A 17,874-nucleotide genomic window follows, 5' to 3' on the forward strand; every position below is an offset into this window, starting at 1 on the left:
ACTTGCAGGGTTCAGGAATTACTTAAACTCTAAAAAAATTCCCCTGCTCCTGTTCAAGGAGCACCCAGTTCACTCCCTTTCTAGTCCTAAGAAGGTTACTAGAGGGAGAGTTGGCTGGGCCACAGGATGCCCTGAAGTGCAAATTCCGGTCTGACAATATGACATCAATTCATGTATTTTGGGTAATGATCTTCTCGATCAGTCCTATAACAGAGGCAATCACCACTAATCAGCTAACTCGTTCACAGTGCTGAGTTCAGGGAAGGCCTGCCCCCATTAATGAATTTACAGTCTCAGTAGAAGGAAGTGGATTTAATGCCACTAGTCTCCTTTATCTTTTCCCTTCCCTCGTCCGCCGGCGCTCTCCTCTTCCTCCGTGAACAAGCCTCAGAAACTTCTCAGCTCCTCAGACGATGAAACCATATAAATACAGAGAGATCAAATGCTAAATGTACATTCAGCTTTTCTTCAAAATACTCCAAATATACAAGGATGGTCACAGCATCGGGTTTGTTTCGGCTTCGGTTTTGGCAAGAGTAAAACAAAGCACTGGGCACCCCAAATGTTTGTCAACAGAGAATCATACTTTCACAATACCTTAAAAGACCGGCACAGATCCCCAGGTCGGGGTAGGGTTTAGAAAGCAAGACGCAGAGGTGGGTACAGCGTGCTACTATTTAAACAAATGAAAAAGCACACCCCAGAGACATCCTGCTCATTCTTTTCAGATGCATACATGTGTGTAACAGGAGTAACACGAAGCTGACCGTCGCTGCCTCTGGGAAGGGAGAAGGGAAACAGCAAAGAAGGCTGTTGGCTAAAGGGGGGGGGGGGGTGTGTGGCTACATCAGTCACAACAGTAGTTACACACGAAAAGGGGAAAAAAAACCCAGAAACGGAAAGAAATGTGGATGTCTGCTGTGTTCTCCCTATTTTACTGTAATTTTAATATGGATTAAAATAGTAAAAAAAGAAAAATGTTAAAAAGAAGAAATCCATATGCACTAAACAGCCCCTAGTGCGTCATCACGTCAGCTGCGTACCCTTGTACCTCAGTCCCTGGATTCTCTGCTTCTCCCCTCTCTGGGCAGCAGAGCCACGCTCGGGGCAGGGGGCTTGGGAGCCGGCTAACCAGGGACCACTTGCCAATCTCTTCGAGCTGCAGCGGCTCCATCTCATAAAGGGAATAGGAGAGAGGTGCCGGGGGGCTCAGTCGGTTAAGCATCCGACTCTTGATTTCCGCTCAGGTCATGATCTCGGGGTCCTGGGATTGGTGTGAGCTTCTCTCCCTCTCTCCCTACCCTCCTCGCACTCTCGCTCTAAAAGAAATGAGTAAAACCTTAGGGGAAAAATAAAGGGACTGGGAGAGCAGCGACCTCACGGAGCTGGTATGAAGACTGAGTTAATGTATGCAAAGCACACGGGACCTAGCAAGGGCTATAAGCATTTGCTAACAACAGCAATAAATCCTGCTGCTTCTCATCCAAGCTGTATTTCATTAAAAGTTTGTAGAAATACTTTCCATTCAAATCCCCAAATACTCAAGGACTCCCGGAAGAGGAAGTTTCTAGAGTGCTTTATCCCCACCGCTATCTCCTGCTCCTCTTCCACCCTGCTTTCTGCTGGCTTCCTCTTCTTCCTCACTTGGCCCTCCAACGTCCGTTTGCATCTCATCTCACCCTCGAGGAAGCACCCCAGTCCTCGGATGTTTCTGTCTACACTAAACTGGCCTGGGGGCGCTGTGAAGCGCTCATTCAGTAACCCACCAGGCCTGGGTGAAGAGAGATTTAGCAGGAACGCACTGTCACCTGCAGAGAATGACTCTTGTCAAATCAGAAGTGGCATCGAAGTTTCTCTTACCTTTCAAACTGCACTTTCTTATGTCCTCCTTCTTTCACATAGTCGAGAACCTGCTTCTGAGTCCGACCGCTAGAAGGAGGAGGACGATAGGGAAGAGAAGACAGCATGGCATTCTTATTTAAACACACGACACACCCCATCTCTCCTTCCCTCCTTCCATCACTGGGAGAAACACGGGCTTTCTCAGTGAGCCAGGAATAAATGCAGCTCTGAGAGACACTGTATGTGCCATGTCATCTCTCGGTATTTCCCTTCTAAATAACAGAAAGTGTTTACATGACAAAACCACTTAACAATTCTGTTTGCTTATTAAGCAAAGCATCCTGAGAGTCTGTGTGCTTCGAGGAGGCAGGGATAATTCTGTTCACTGTGACTCCCCAAGGCCTAGACTAGGATTTGACATGTGGAAGACACTCAAACGTTTGCTGAAAGGAGTGAGAAAGTGAACCAATGATGTGCAAGTCTACGTGGCATTCCAGGAGGCAACACCAAATGTTAACGACACCCTTGCTTCTACAGAGAAAGGAAATCCTTTCTGAATTAGAGTCCTGTGAGGAGTCTGCAGTGGCCAGTGGACTGCCTCTTGGCTGGCTACCATTCGAACACCGCGAGGGACGGCCAGGAGCCTGTGAGACTGACCGAGCCATCACCCCACCAGCCAGAGCTCCTGGAGGCCAACTTTCCTCTATTCAGCCCATCGTATGCACAGCCGCGACCACAGCCATAGGAAAAGGCAAGCCTTGGGAATGTTCCCACGGCAAACAGGAGAGGTGTGAAAGGAAATCCTTACCTGAACCGAAATGATGACCCTCGACTAAAGAGGACGGGCTTTGGCTTTGGCTTGGGTTCTTCAAAAAGTCTAAAAAAGGCATGATGTTCAACACAGATTTTCCAGAAGGACTTGCAAAAATCCCGACTGGCCATGAGAAATTCCAAGGTATCTTGGTACGAGCTCTGAAAAGAGAAAATACCACTTTGGGTTTTTTTTTTTTTCCATTACCCATGGACACTGGGTTGAAAAATGAGAAAAGGGGGGCACCTGGGTGGCACAGCAGTTAAGCGTCTGCCTTCGGCTCAGGGCGTGATCCCGGCATTCTGGGATCGAGCCCCACATCAGGCTCCTCTGCTATGAGCCTGCTTCTTCCTCTCCCACTCCCCCTGCTTATGTTCCCTCTCTCGCTGGCTGTCTCTATCTCTGTCAAATAAATAAAATCTTAAAAAAAAAAAAATGAGAAAAGGGACGGAAAACAAATATGTCCAATAAAATTTCAATTGTGTATTTTAATATATAGCAGGACCATAAATTCTCATATTTAGTAAAATATAGTTGTTCCTAATGACAAAATATAGTCATCATTCAACCATTCCCCCACCCCCCGCCCAGGATTCCTTAGAGAAACTAAAGAAAACAGGAGTACTTAGCAGAAGTCATAACATTTCTTTTGACAAACTCATAAATAAATTCTGTGTACACAGCTTACATTTCCTTCTTTAAAAATAATCCAAGTACTGAAACCCCTTTTTGCCTCCTTAAAATAACTGAAACACACTCTTCGTTCTATTTTCTCCCTGAAGGTTCATGCCAACTTTGCATATTGGTCTTAAGTCTTTTCTCTTTCGAGCCACATTCAGCTCAGGCCTCCAGGTGGTCCCAGGGACCACACGGGAAATGAACTTTTTTTTTTTTTTCTGGAGCACAAAAGTATCACTCGAGGCTGAAAAAATCATGTCCTTTGATTCTGGACAGCGGACAGTATAATTTTCTATTCCCAGACTGAACGCTCTCAATGTAAGTGGCCATATTTTATAAACAGGACTCACCACAGTCCTCAACGTTCCCAGCAATTCCTACTATTTTGAGGGATCTCACAGTTCTGGGCAGTCCCAATTTACAAACAAGCGTGCCACAATTCTGTAGCTATAAGTAGCCTTTTGGAACTCAAAAAGCATTTTCCCAGAGAAAACAACTTATAATGGGTGCCTGCTTCCCAGGTCAGGCCATAAGAGCTGATTTAATCCAGTCTGTAGCTGAACGATAAGCCCAGATGGCCATTTATCATCTTTTTTTCCATGGGGGGGGGAACAACACTCCAAATTCTGGTTGGGTCCTGGGGTGAGCAACATCTTTAGGGGTTCTGTAGGAAGTGGGGTGGACCTGCTTATTAGCTTGTGAGAATGTGCTGTCAGAGGCTTGGGGACAAGAGCAGGGATGGGAAAGCTGGGGACAGCTGGAGGCTTGTCTGGACAGGCATCAGCCCCGAAGCCGGTGGATGCTGAGTGGGGGGGTCTCGAGGAGGTGGCCCGGAGGCTGGCGCCCCAGCAACCGCACAGGTCTGGCTGTGTGCCGGGAGGGGCTGCACATTCTCTACCCTCGCTCTGTCGACCCAGGTGACAGCGCGGTTACCCAGCATCTGGGCATGCCTCTGGGTGCTGACCCTTAGACGCCTGCAGTGTTGGCCGCCGTTCCAGCCTGTGCCCCAGCAGAGCCCCTCCATCCCCGGATCACGGGGTGGGCTCCGACGTCTGGTCCCCCACTCCAATCCACTTACGTTCGCATCGGGGCGGAGCTTGATGAGAAAGCGTTTCCTCTTGAAGCTCAGCTTCCGCACCTTGGCCCAGTTGAAGGCGTTGATCTTAGTGAAACCCTGAGGAGAAGAAAGGCATCAGCCAGTGAGCCAGGAAATGCATAAGAAGCAACAGGGGAGTGGGTTTGCCTTGCGTATGGGGAGCTGTCGTTCGAATGTTCGGGAAGAATGCCTTCTGCTAGAGAATTCTCAGGATTTGCTGCTGTGGAAGATTCCTGTTGCTGGAGCATTATTTTTCACTAATTATAGGATTTGGCATTCAAACTAAGTTTGCCTCCAGGGAGAGGAGCAGCTGGCCAAGGGAAGGATAAAAATAAAGACAAAAAACAATAAAAACCATGACAACCACCACAATTAGTGACCATCACATCTGCAGTGCCAAGCACCCCGTAAGGACTTTACAGACCTCTTATCAAACCTTAGACAAAACCCAGTGAGATGGGTTTACTATTTTTCTCTTAGAGATGTGGCAACTGCTGCATGGATAGATTTTAATTTGTCCAAAATCACACAGTTCACGTGGCAGAATGAGATTCCTGAGCATGGGCCTTAACCAGCAGCTAACTGTTAATCTCCATAAAAGCAACTCTGCAGGTTAGCAATCCACCCCCGTCGCGCACACGGGGCTGGCTCCCATGCCCAGCAGGCTGCCCACCGCACAGGCGGGATGGTGGGGGGAGGCCCGGCCTGCTGTGTGTCTTCTAGACCAGAGAACAGTCTCGGGGAAGGACTCACGCGTCCTCATCTTTAAAAGTCAGGTGTGGAGAGACAGGGTGATGGAGAAGCAAGGGGACGCTGCCAGAAACCAGCTCCCATCTGTCCTGTGTCTCAACTAAAATTAGAATTCCTCCTGAGCCTGCCCGGACACCAGAACCGCTTATTTAAATTGATAAGAATGAAGCAATTAAGGACTGGCAAGAAGATTAATTCCAAGATACAGCCTTTGTACATGATTAAATAACTGAGCAATTCTCAATATTTAGATTCTATCACACATAATCAAAGCAAATTAATTCAATTGTGAGGCACTTCTCCCCGCCCCCCATGATTTTCAGAAATGTTTAAGGCTTCTGATTCAAGTTTCATGGTAGGACTAAAAACTCTATTTGGTTTATGGTCATTTTGCTCATCGAGTTCTCCTAAGATTATTTCAGCAGGTCAAAAACTGTTAAGAGCAGTCAGTTCCTCCAATACCACCCTGCCTTCCCATATGAAACCCAACCTCAACTCCTCTTGGGACAGGATTCTGTGAGAACTCATGTCCGTCGTAAACATGGGAGCAGCACTGGGACTCCTTTGGTAAAACAGGAAGGGGAAATATAACTGAACCCGGCAGAGCCTGAAGAAGTATTTTAGATTATGTACATATTTACACCTTCAAAACGGGTGAAAATGACCCGATTTAAAAGACAGACACTTTCTCCACACCCCTTTGAAACCAAAGCACAGAGGACTCGCTTTTGTTTGAAAGAAAAGCACTGAGGAAATCTTTGGGGGTGGTGAATATGTTCACTGTCCTGATTTCACTGATGGCTTCAGGATATATACACATATGTTTGTGAACTTTCATTGATGGCTTCAGGATATATATATTTCATTGATGGCTTTAGGAGATATCTATCTATCTATAAAAAACTGCATACTTTAAATATATGCATTTTATTCTATGTCCATCATACCTCAATGAAGCTGTTAAGAAACAAAAAGCAGCACTGATCAACAGAACAGTACACTGGCAGTGCGATCAACAGAGTATGCGTTTCAGAGAACAGAAAACTATGCCCTTGGGTAAAATACAGGTAAGAATTCAAGTGCAGTGTTTTGCTACAAACTTACTATTGCACCTGGCTTTTAGGAATTTATAAACTGCTAAATCCTAAAAAATACACATTAGGCTTTTAAGTTATGTATACCCGAAATCACAAATCAGCCGACTGAGGTAAAACCTAAATTAGGTTGAAAAACCCCTAAATTTGGTTAAAAGAAAAAAAAAAAGCAACTAAAAACCTTAACAGTTTAAAAAAAAAGAGGGCGTGGGAGAGATGACATGAGTTCATGTGCCAGTGTGAAGAAGGTGTTTATTTTGGGGGATCCGAAATCCTGATTCTATTAAACTGGGCTTTGAGCACACGCCCACTGATAGAGATTTCTGTGATCCCACAAAGTCAATAGACACAAGCAAATCTCAATTTGTGCATTCCCCAACCAGAGCAGGGGCCAACGGAACAGGATCTGGAAGCCGAGGGCCTGGAAAGAAACAGAAACCCTGAGATGAGGTTAGTTTTTCCTGTTCACCTAAAAGTACCTGTCAGAGGACTTAACTTGGCCCACCCAACACGGAATCAGAGTTGAGGGGCCAACTCTTATCTCTCCATCACTGAGGGAACGGAGCTGTGTCCCAAACGCTCTTACCTGGAACACGAGAATTCCCGTGTTGGCAACAGCCAGGTTGATCTTACTGCCTTCCCTGTCCTTAGCCGGGTGCAACCGGATCCCGTACATCTCCAGCCTGCGGGCAATCTCCAGGAGCTGGAAATCTGATTCTGCTGGTGTTTGTCCACTGACACAACAAAAATTCAAGAGAAAAGGCCAGGAGATTTGAATTCCCTGTGTCTATTAATTTGAGATTAAGCAACTTCTCTTGGGAAATAAGAAGGCACTTCATCACAAACAATGGAGCTACTTGCTCAGATGACACCCAACCCCCCATTATCACCCAAAGTTGAGCAGCTAGGACAAAAGCCTGATTGCCCGTGTAACACAAAACCCCAGAAGTCTATCTTACATTTGCCCTGTTTTTTTGGAATCTCAAAGAGTTTCCTTTAAGGTCATATAAAAGCAAAACGCCACGGTGTTAAAACACGTTTTTAGTCACTTACAATGGGCCTACACTTGGAAGCAAAGTTCAAGGCAACACTCTTACATACTATCAGCAAAGCTCAAGTACCCGCCTTAGAAACAACAAAAACAATAGGCCCAGGGCATCTTTTGAAAAATATTTTACTGATCAAGATAAAAAAAACCAAAATGGAGAGGCTACAAAGGTTCTAGATCTTTGTAACATTCCTCCTCTGCCCGTTGTTGACCATATAGCCCTTTCCTGATTTCCAGCTAATTGGTCTTACACGCCCCCTTCAATTCCACAGCATGGGTGTCCTAAATTCCAGGCCTATTCCACTAGCACAGGAAATCAAAGGAGGACCTAGAGATCTGGTCTGGAGTGGGTAACCTGCATTTGAGAGTCCAGGGTGAGTGACAACACCTCCCATGAAGCTCTGTGCTCTTCTCCCTCACCTTTTGGGTATTTCGTCCCAACAGTTAGTGTGTGTGCACACCCACCTATGCCGGAAGGACAGAGAGAAACAACTCGAAGGGAACACGAGGCACCGAGCGGGACTTACATGTGATTGTGGTGAAACTCCACGATTTTGTCTTCTAGCGCGTCTTGCTGAGGTATGTACTTGTTTTTTGCTAAATGCTCTCTGTCCGACGCTTCATCAAAATCCCCAATCTCAGCTACCAAGAAGCAGAGAAAGAAGACCCAGCCATATAGGATTAATGCTTCACAGTCTGTTACATTCCCCGTGGAACATTCTCCAGCTAGCAAAGCAGAAGGCAGCGGACAAGGTGATCCCAGACTGTGGGTATCATCAGGGCTGGGCATCAGAAGACATCCTGTGAGGACGTTTTTAACAACTGTGCCAACATGCGAGGCCAGTTTCCACTCTTTCTCATCTCTACCAGCTGGAAAGGAAACTTCAGCATCCATCCATTTTCATCCATCCACGTTCCTGATTCATTCCCTCCTCCCTGCCCAAGCAGGACCACTTCTGAGCTAGGCAGTAAATTCTAGACATGTGGATTTACGACTTCTAAATAAGCCCCAGAATTTCAGGACTTTACAAAAATCAACTTGCGAAACTCTTATATGTAATAATTACGAGTGCAAACCCCAAGTGCTTTCTCAGGTAGAGAAAAGCCAGTGGTAAATAGGTATACACATATACGATCTAATTTGGTAAGATAAAACAATTAAAGTTTATTAAGTTTCCTCTAGTCCTAGCGTCAGAAGTGACTGGTCAGATTCTTATGAATTTTTCATCTACAAGGAAGAGGAGGCATATTTTTCTCATGTAACCTCTACATTGTCCCCAAACTGCTATGATCTTGAAATCTAGAGGACAGAGCTTTAAAGTAATGATTGTACCGTAACATCACTAGCTCCAGGTCAGTTTATACCAATTTAATACCTCTGGGACAGCATGGCTTTTTCTTTGAATCATATGGTCTGTGTAACAAGCTTTTAAAGTAGCCTAATGACCAGAGCCCAGGTGTTTTGAGTAAAAGCTAGTGAACGGTTGCTAGGAAACCTACCTGTCACTCTGTCATGGGAAGCAGCTTGTCCCCCTCTGGGCAACGCCCCTCCAGTAATCACACAGGATATGGCCTGTATGTTCCTATAAATCGCACCCACTGAGAATATTTGCTCTGCACAAAACGGTGCCAACTCACCGGGCTCCAGCTAAGCCAGGGAAGACTCAATCATTCTCTAGCCCTCCTGCTGCTATGGGGAATCAGTATCATTCCTTCCTAGGTCTGGGAGATCTTCAGTAAGGCCCATGTATAAAAAATAAGAAGATAAGCATGGTCTCTAGAAATACCTCATCATATTAGGTGCGTTTATTAACCACTAGGAGTGACGCTTCCTACAAACCTTGGGGACTCTTGTTACCTAGGCAGTTATCCCAATGGGCTGATTCTAATGATATGACAGCACAATTTCTTTTATACTCATGCTAATATGTGTGATGTAATTATCTTCCTGAAACATAACATGTATATTTCATTTCAAGTAACTTCTGCCTTGGCCAAAAAGGAAAAAAGTGCCCAGCTGGGTTGTCGATAAGCCTTAGAATGAGCACAATCTAGTTTATCCTTTGCCTAGATTAAGAAGGTTAAAATATCCCATCTCAAGCATCACTAGGATTTAGTCCAGCTTCATGTGTCTTGGGGTTTACTGAACTCTGGAGAACAGAATACAAGAAGCGCGACTGTTGACAGTTTTGGGTCTTAAGGCTAATGTGCCATATTCAATAATGGATATTAAGTCCAAGAACAGGACAGAACAAGTTTAGTTCACTTGGACAGCATCTGGCCAAGCTTCTCCTCTGAGGTAACTGAGATTTTCAACAATTGCGTACTAGTCCTTAAAGAGAGGGGCGCCTGGGGGGGCACAGTCGGCTGAGCACCTGACTCTTGGTTTCCATTCAGGTCATGATCTCAGGGTCCTGAGATCGAGCTCCGCACTCAGCGTGGAGTCTGCTTGAGATTCTCTCTCTCCCTCTGCCCCTCCCCCCTCCATTCTCTCCCTCTTGCAAATAAATTAATAAATAAATCTTAAAAAAAAAAAGAAAGAAAAGAAAGAATGATAAGAGTAGGCAGACAGCGCACAGAGTTCACAGGCCAATACTGGGGGTGGGTGGATACACCCACAAAGTCCGAGGGGTACGGTCTCCAACCCACTGGCACTCATGCTCACAGCAAAATAACACAAAGGCACCATGACTGTGTTTCGTGGATCTGATTACGTCCCCCCACCAGTCCGATCACGGTGGGCTCAACACGACCTCGGAAGAAACGGATGCCACTTACACTGTACGATGTGTGAGATGAGGAGAGCCGCGCTGGTGTCGTTGCAGGTCAGCCTGCCCTGAGCCAGGTCCTGCTTCACCTGCAGAGCGAACAAGTACCTGCGGACACAAACACACACGACCGGCGTCACGCACCTCCAGGCCGGGGGCACACGCAGGGGGTGCAAGGGCCAGTGTGGGAGTCAGGCCCGCGTCTGGGCACTGGAGCACACAGCGAGGAGCTACAGAAAAGTACACAGAGCAGGGAAAAGAAAGTCTGCCCGGCCGGAATGAACACCCGGTGCCACTGACCGCAGCGTCAACGCTCCTGCATCACTGGAAGGCGCAGGAGACGCACGGGGACCTTGTCACACGAGGACGGACACATTTTATTCTATGGCTGGATCTCTTCGTTTAAAACCCAAGCCTATGTCTTGCCACTCTCCAAATAATTTTTGCAGGGTGTAACAAATGTTTACGATTTTCCCCCACAGATCAAATATACTAAAAAAATAACTTTAAGGCTCAGATAATAACAGTAGCTTGTTATGGTTAGGGAGAGCTTTTTTGCCAACAGAATTGGGAAGACGAGGGTGTCTTTTTTGTGTGTGTGTGGTGTAATATTCACTTAGGTTCTTCCAAAAGCCTCAGTTACCAGATCCATAAAAATTAATTTTACAGTTATTTTTTATGTTGCAGAATAAAGCAAGTGAACGTTTTTGGTGAAAGAGAAAAGTAGTATTTATAAATCAAAGAAATTAAGTAAAAACATAGTGCAATGTAAGAACTGATTTAAAAAAGAAATCAATATGAATGCCTACATTTTTAGAAGGTATTTGCTAGTTCTGCCCACTGCCCAGAGGTGTTAACCTCAATAGCCAATCTTGGCACTTGGATTCTGGCTCTCTACAGTTGCTAGAAGGTCACAGAGGGAGGTCCACGGAGAAATGGTAGATTTCAGGTATGGGGTAGGTATGTACCTGGAATATCTAGTCATGCCAGAAAGCAAGGCAGCTTTGAAATATAAATGGGGCGTATTAAAAAGGCAAAAGAGGGGCACCTGGGTGGCTCAGTCAGTTGAGTGTGTGATTCTTGGATTTCAGCTCAGGTTGTGATCACAGGGTTGTGAGATCGAGTCCCAGGTCAGGCTCTGCACTTAGCAGAGAGTCTGCTTGAGATTCCCTCTCTCTCTCTCTCTCCCCCTCTTCTGCTACGCCCATTCCTCTCTCTCTCTCATAAATAAATCTTAAAAAAGGAGAGGGGGCAAAAGAAACACCTTGAAGGGGTATCCACCTGCCAATGCTGTGACAACTTGAGTCTCAACGTGAATAATTAACGTGAATCAAAACACATGGAATTAATGAAAATTCATGAGTCCATTTTAATATTCAAAGAGAAAGCAGGAAACACTGAATATATCACCACTGGAGGAGACTACTGAAGCAATTCTTGGTAACCTAAGGCAAAAAATTGAGCAGGGACTCTGCCTCTCCAATAGCAGGATACACAGAAAACCCAAGTCGATGTGGCAAAGTTCCTTACAGAAGTACGCCAACTAATAACAGCAAGAATCCTCCTTCCACAACCTCTAAAGAAATTACAGACTCGGGCAAGGACTGTTAATTCATGTAAAAACCATTCTGGAGATGGGATGTTTGCAGAGACAAAGTAACAGGACTTCACTTCGCAACGGCAAGATCAGACCACCACCACCACCACCCGAACCCAATGAACAATCTAAGCATCACTAATGAAATGGGAGGCACACAACATCACTTTTGATGGATTCGAGCCCAGAATGTCCAACTTATAACCATCAAACGTATAGAACTACCTTCCAGTTTTCTGGAAATGCAGAGGATAGACGAAGAAGCTAAATGGCACCATGAGGAAGAAATCTGACGAATTCAGGAGGTGGGATATTTTATAGTGTAACTGGTCCAGTTTCTTCAACAAGGTGGTATCATGAAGGAAAAAAAAAGGAGGGACTCTGCTAGAGTAAATGAGGTCCAAAGGACATGACCAATGCAACTCTGGTCCTACCGTGAATCTCCTTTTAGATGAGCAGACACAAACGATATTTACGGGACAAATGGGGAAATCTGAGTATGGCCAAGATATTAGGTGAAATGAAAAGTCCATATGGATGCATAGAGAAAAATCAGAATGGGTATCACACTAATGTGTTATCTAATGGTCACCCCTGGGCCAGAGGAATACAGTATTTTACCTTCCTACTCTTGCTCATCTGTATGTTCTAACTTTCTATGCTGCACATTTGCTATTTTGTAATAATGAAAGGTTATTTTTAATTTTTAAAAAGGGGGGCTTTTAATAAGATCAACCACAGAGATTGCCATAAAAATTAAATGAAGCAACTCGTGGAAAGCTCAGTGGACTTGAACAAAAACATTCAATAAATGTTAGCAATTTTTCCCTTATAAGTGAAAAACTAGAGGCTCCTGGCTGGCTCAGGTGGTAGAGCATGCGACTCTTGATCTCAGGGTCATGACTTCAAGCCCCATGTTGGGGGTAGACCTTACTTAGTAAATTTAAGAAAAGAGAGAGAGAAAGAAACGGAAGAAAAACAAATCCCCTTTAAGTTACTTAGGAAATTCCATTAGTAAGAACTAAAAAAACTACAGAGGCAATTTTATAACCAGCTCCCCCAAAAATCCCCAAACAAAAAACACCCCCAGATCCACCAGTTGATAACAGCTGACCTTTACCCAACATCCCCCACACCGATATTTATTTTTATTTTTTTAAGATTTTATTTATTTATTTGACAGAGAGAGACAGCGAGAAAGGGAACACAAGCAAGGGGAGTGTGAGAGGGAGAAGCAGGCTTCCCGCCGAGCAGGGAGCCCGAAGCGGGGCTCGATCCCAGGACCCTGGGATCATGACCTGAGCTGAAGGCAGATGCTTAACGGCTGAGCCACCCAGGCGCCCCCCGATATTTATTCTTGCTCTCATGTTCTCTGTCTCTGGGAAGTCAAAGGGAAGAAAAGCAGAGACTATAAAAAAACCTAAAACATCAACATACAGATTTACAGCACAAATCATCTTTCTGGATTAGGCAGGCGGTATGATTTTTTTGAGCCTAACATTTCTCAGACCTACAGGCTTTAAGCCTCTATCTGGTTAAATTTTTAAATAAGTCGAGGGCATAAAAGCATTACATTCTGAATATTTTACCATCTACCAGTTCAAACACAAGGCCTTGAGTTCGCGGAGAATGTTCAGGGACAGATGAGTGGTCAGAGTCTGACAAGCATTGGGGACCTCTGGTGATGGTCTCGTGTAGGCTCCGAGGCAGCGCTGGCTTCTGGAAGCTCGCACACGTAGGCATTTTGAAGACTGCGGAAAGAAGCTGTCACTCCCTAGTCGTGCTGAGTCTTCCGTTCTGGGGCCCTTGTAATAGGAGAACGACCTTCCTGGGTCCTGACGGTTGACTTCTTAACGACAGCTGTTAATCAGGCTAGCTTTAGAGATGCACCAGCACCTCCCATTCTATAAACGGGAGCCACCGCAAGCAAATCCACGGGAGCTAAAGGCTGTTAACTCAGCAGGTGTGAAATAAAATCAAACCAGTAAATGATGAAAACGCAAAGCGCTCAAAACAAAGTCGGTCCTTGGCAGCAGGGGGGGTGTCAGGAGGAGGGACGATGGTGGCAGAGCTCATCCAGAGGGCTTCTGGGGACAGCAAGAGTTGCAAATCACACCAATCTCAGGCCCTGCTTTAAACGTGTCTATTTTAACTTATTTCATTTGGGAGGTCTTCATCTTTCTCTCCTTCCTCAGTGGAAAGTAACTTACGATTTCTCTGCCAGCCTCAGGAGACACTTGAGCAGGCCCTGAAGAGCAGCAAGCTTTGATGGATCTCACCACCTCTAAGAAGAGCACAGCCAAGGAGAAACTGGATCCAACCGAAGACAGGATGCCCAGAGCCAAGTGTGCCGAAACGCACGGCCTCACCAAGACGGGCTCGGAGCTCTGCGGTAAGAAAACCTGGTACCTTCTGTCCCAAAGAGCCCTCCCCCTCGCCGTTTCAAACCCCCACCTACTTTTCTCCTTCTAAAGGCCTGGGCCTTGGTGGCAACAGGACACAGTGCCACCGAAAGTGTGGTTCAATAAATAGAAAGGAATTCAGCTCCTCGGTTAACAGCGAAGTGCAATTTAATCTTCTAGCTACATAAATGGGAAGCTGAAACCTACTCCCGAGGCCCCGAGAAGTAACTGCAGAGCTGGAGTCACTTTTAAAGGTCTGCTAAGCTGCGGGCCTGCCTCTGTCGCCCTCTCGTCCCCATGTCCCCCGGCTAAAGTTCCGTCCACACAGAGCTTCTCCCAAGCCCTCCCTCACTCCCCACCTGCTGCAGAAAAGTGCCTGGAACCTCAGTGGTCGCATCATTACATTTCTGCGTACACAGGAATTCGAGAATGAGGGAGGCAACACATTGGATCGGGAAGGTCTCCTTCCCCGCCGCACCTTGAGCCAAAGTCAAAAGCAAGGGAGAGCTTCTAAATTTCCTATCGATTTTCTTCACCCCTGCACCAAATGGAATCTCTCCTTGGAAAAGATTGTTTAAATGTCGGTTAACACTGGGAGCCAGAAAGCAAAGACAACAAAACCCCAAAGCGGCTGTTATCCAGCTGAGCCCGTGTCACCTGAGGAATTCCTCAGATCAGACAGAGCAGCTGGCCACATACCAGGCACACTTGGCCAACAGGCCCCAAGTAGCATGGAATTTTCTAGCAAAAACCAGAATGGGAGGAAACTACAAACCTCCCGGTTCACAACGGTTCACAAACACTGAAAAGGTGCAAAACTCAAAGCAAAGTAGAACGGGAAGGGGAAAAACAAGGATTCGTGCTACCAACTTCCTGAGGAGGAGAGAGGTACAGTGACATACAGGAGGCAAAGGCACACTGCCCAGCGACAGCTGGACTCGCCTTCAGATTTAGGTCAATGCTCTGAGCTCCGAGCAATGCACGTTCCGACAAGAGGAAACCCAGCACAGGTGCAGCGACACTGTAGCCCCAGCAAGGACACCACAGAGAGACCCTGTCATTGGCCCGTCCCGTGCCTCTGGGTGCAGCAGCCCAGCTGCCCCTCCTCCATGGAACTGTTCTAGTAAACTGCAAGTACTTCCCAGAAGGCTAATGCCTTCTGTAATTCCTGGCCTATTAACGGCTTCAATGATTTGAGGATTCTAAGTGCAGGTAAACAATTAGCAGCAACTCATTCAGAAAACGCAGGGCCCTGGCAAGAGCCATGGCCTTCACCTCTTCCTGGAACTCCACATTCGTGCACCCAGAGCCCTTCCTGACACCGCCACGTGATGCCTGGTAGGCCTCTCAAACCCAAGTTGGCAGAACCCAACTCCTGACTCTCCACCCCTCCGCGACCCCCTGCTTCCCTCTGCTCCTTTCTATTTTAGTTCTCTCCAACACGGCCCGCCAGCCACGGATGTCAGAACCTAAGCATCCCTCCACTCCTTCAGTCTCTGCCGCCGGCCACCACCAGGACAGATGGACCGACGTCCAGCACAGAGTCCAAATGCAACCACGCTTCTCCATTTCCACTCCTGCCACCGTCGTGGTGTGGACGACAGCAACGGCTTCCTCACCGGATTCCCAGCTGTCATCGTCCCGCGTGGCCCCCACACAGCAGCTAGTCTTTCAACCCTACCAACCGTCCGGCCTCCGTCCTACCTCACTGCACGTCGCCCTCTCTGTTCCTGCCGTGCCAGCCTTCTCTGAGGTACAGCTGACCCTTGGGCAACACCGGGATTAGGGGTGCCGACCCCAGGCCCAGCCCCAAATCTGCATATACTTTTGACTTCCCCAAAACGTAACTACTGTTGACCGAAGACTGACCAGTCACACACACAGCTGATGACCACGTACTCTGTAAGTTGTATGCATTACATGCTGTATTCTCACAATGAAGCAGGCTAGAGACAAGAAATGGGATGAAGAAAATCCACCTGCGACAATACATTTACAGCCGGTCCCGTGCTGCATTTATCACTCTCACACATACACGCGCGTGTACCATGTGCACGTAAGTGGGTGTGTGCAGCTCAAACTCACGTGGTTCAGGGGTCAACTGTATTTGAACATCTGGAGCCTGTCCGTGCCTTGAACACTGTGCAACTGTTCCTTCTACCTGGAAAGCTCTTCCTCCAAAAAGGCCTGAAAGATTCTCATCACACCCTCAGAGAGATACCACTTCCTCAGACTGACCCACCTGAAGCGGTCCCCCGGCCGCCCTCTGTCGTACCACCCCTCCTTCAACTCCCTACAGAGCTCTTAGCCTTAGCTGATCTCGCTTCTCGTTTAGTTCATCATTCCGTCTGCTCCTAGGAGAGTCGGGCCTGTCTCTTCACCACTGCGCTCCCAGTGCCCGGAACAACGCTGGCACGCAGTGTCCACTGCCTAAGTGCTGTGGACGGCATGTCTCAGCGCTTTGCTAAATGATGGTCAACCACCCAGGATACTGTGCTCCGTACCAAGAGGGAGGAGAAGGATGGGACAGGCTTAGTCTAACCAGCTGCAGCTTGAGAGCCGTGTGTGGTAAGAATGTGGTTGGTCAGACTAGCAGGTCACTCTTAAAAGGGACGCATTTTGTCTTGACGCTTTCCCACCAGGCTCTGCTCTCCTCTAGCACATACCATGTCCTGTGCAAGTTAAACAGTGATGGTGACGATGGAGATCATTCACAGGATCCCTCCTGGTCCCGGCCGCCTCATGCATAATCCTGCTTCTCCTCAAAACAAGCCCGGCCAGGCAACCGGCGCAGTCGCACTCAACAGGGGCATTGGCAGAAGCAGAGAGGGCAAGTAAGCTGGCCAGTCACACAGGGACCCAGGGCAGGCCTAACTCCCACGCTCTCCCACAGGGCCAACTTTCAGAGACACTGAGCATTGGGTCATGCCCACCCACCCACGGCAGCAAGTCACAGAGTTTGACTTCCCCAAACCGTCCTGTGATGTGATGGAGAGAAGACGGAAATCAGGACGGTGAGAGGTTATAAGCCCGGTTCCCTTCACAGCATAGCTTTCAAGAAACCAGGTTTCGAGGAAAACGTGATGCTTTCTCTCTTGCTGTGTAAGCAAAGCTGGGAGCAAAGGGTTACCGGGGGAAGCACAGTGCTGACGCTGGTCAGGGACACGCTGTGAAAATATGTCATCGGTTGACGGAGAACATGAACTTTCTCTTCTCCCCTGTACTCCATGGCAATAAATAACCAGTTTCCAAACCACTAACCTTGTGAGTTCTTCTTGGAGTTGTGTGTGGTCAGGTGGAAAGAATTTCACCACAAACTTAACGACAACATGCTTTGGCCCTAAAAGAGGGGAGGAAAAAACAGTAAAGCATTTATTGATTTGTTTCAAATGCAATTAAAGAAAAAGACTTCAGAGGGTATATTAGACACCAAATAATGAGTCTCATTCCAAGCTGTCACGAGCACGTCTGCTGACGTCCAGGTCATTGAATAGGGAGCTGAGTTACTAATTTATACTTCATGTTGCCTGTTATAAAATAACGCTTTGACAAGACTATTTCATTCAGGTATTAACCTTTTTCTCTGAAGACTTAAACTGTACCCAGATCGTAAAAACAGGCATTCGTCTTCAAAAATGTACCTAATTGGCTATTTTAGTCCAAATATAGGGCTTCAGATAACGTGACGGAAAAATGAAAATGTCAATCGGTTATACGATTTAGGATTTCAAGCTATCCACCAGGTACAGCTGCTGATGTGTTCATCAAATATGTAGGAGCACCTAAGT

The 17,874-nt window shown here is 46.7% G+C and overlaps 1 protein-coding gene across 4 annotated transcripts in view; it reads right to left on the reverse strand.

Annotated features, from left to right (window-relative positions):
- FARP1 (FERM, ARH/RhoGEF and pleckstrin domain protein 1) overlaps positions 1-17,874 on the reverse strand; it is a 267,311-nt gene that overhangs the window by 59,362 nt on the left and 190,075 nt on the right. For all 4 annotated transcript variants that reach the window (XM_026493504.4, XM_044381909.3, XM_026493502.4 and 1 more), the window contains 7 exons: positions 17,348-17,426; positions 10,098-10,195; positions 7,847-7,961; positions 6,858-7,005; positions 4,410-4,505; positions 2,651-2,814; positions 1,861-1,929 (listed from right to left, as the gene is read on the reverse strand). In XM_026493504.4, coding sequence (XP_026349289.1) covers positions 1,861-1,929; positions 2,651-2,814; positions 4,410-4,505; positions 6,858-7,005; positions 7,847-7,961; positions 10,098-10,195; positions 17,348-17,426 — 769 coding nt within the window. The remainder of the gene's footprint in view (positions 1-1,860; positions 1,930-2,650; positions 2,815-4,409; positions 4,506-6,857; positions 7,006-7,846; positions 7,962-10,097; positions 10,196-17,347; positions 17,427-17,874) is intronic.

The sequence above is a fragment of the Ursus arctos genome, unplaced genomic scaffold, assembly GCF_023065955.2.
Source record: "Ursus arctos isolate Adak ecotype North America unplaced genomic scaffold, UrsArc2.0 scaffold_10, whole genome shotgun sequence".
Lineage (NCBI taxonomy): Eukaryota > Metazoa > Chordata > Mammalia > Carnivora > Ursidae > Ursus > Ursus arctos.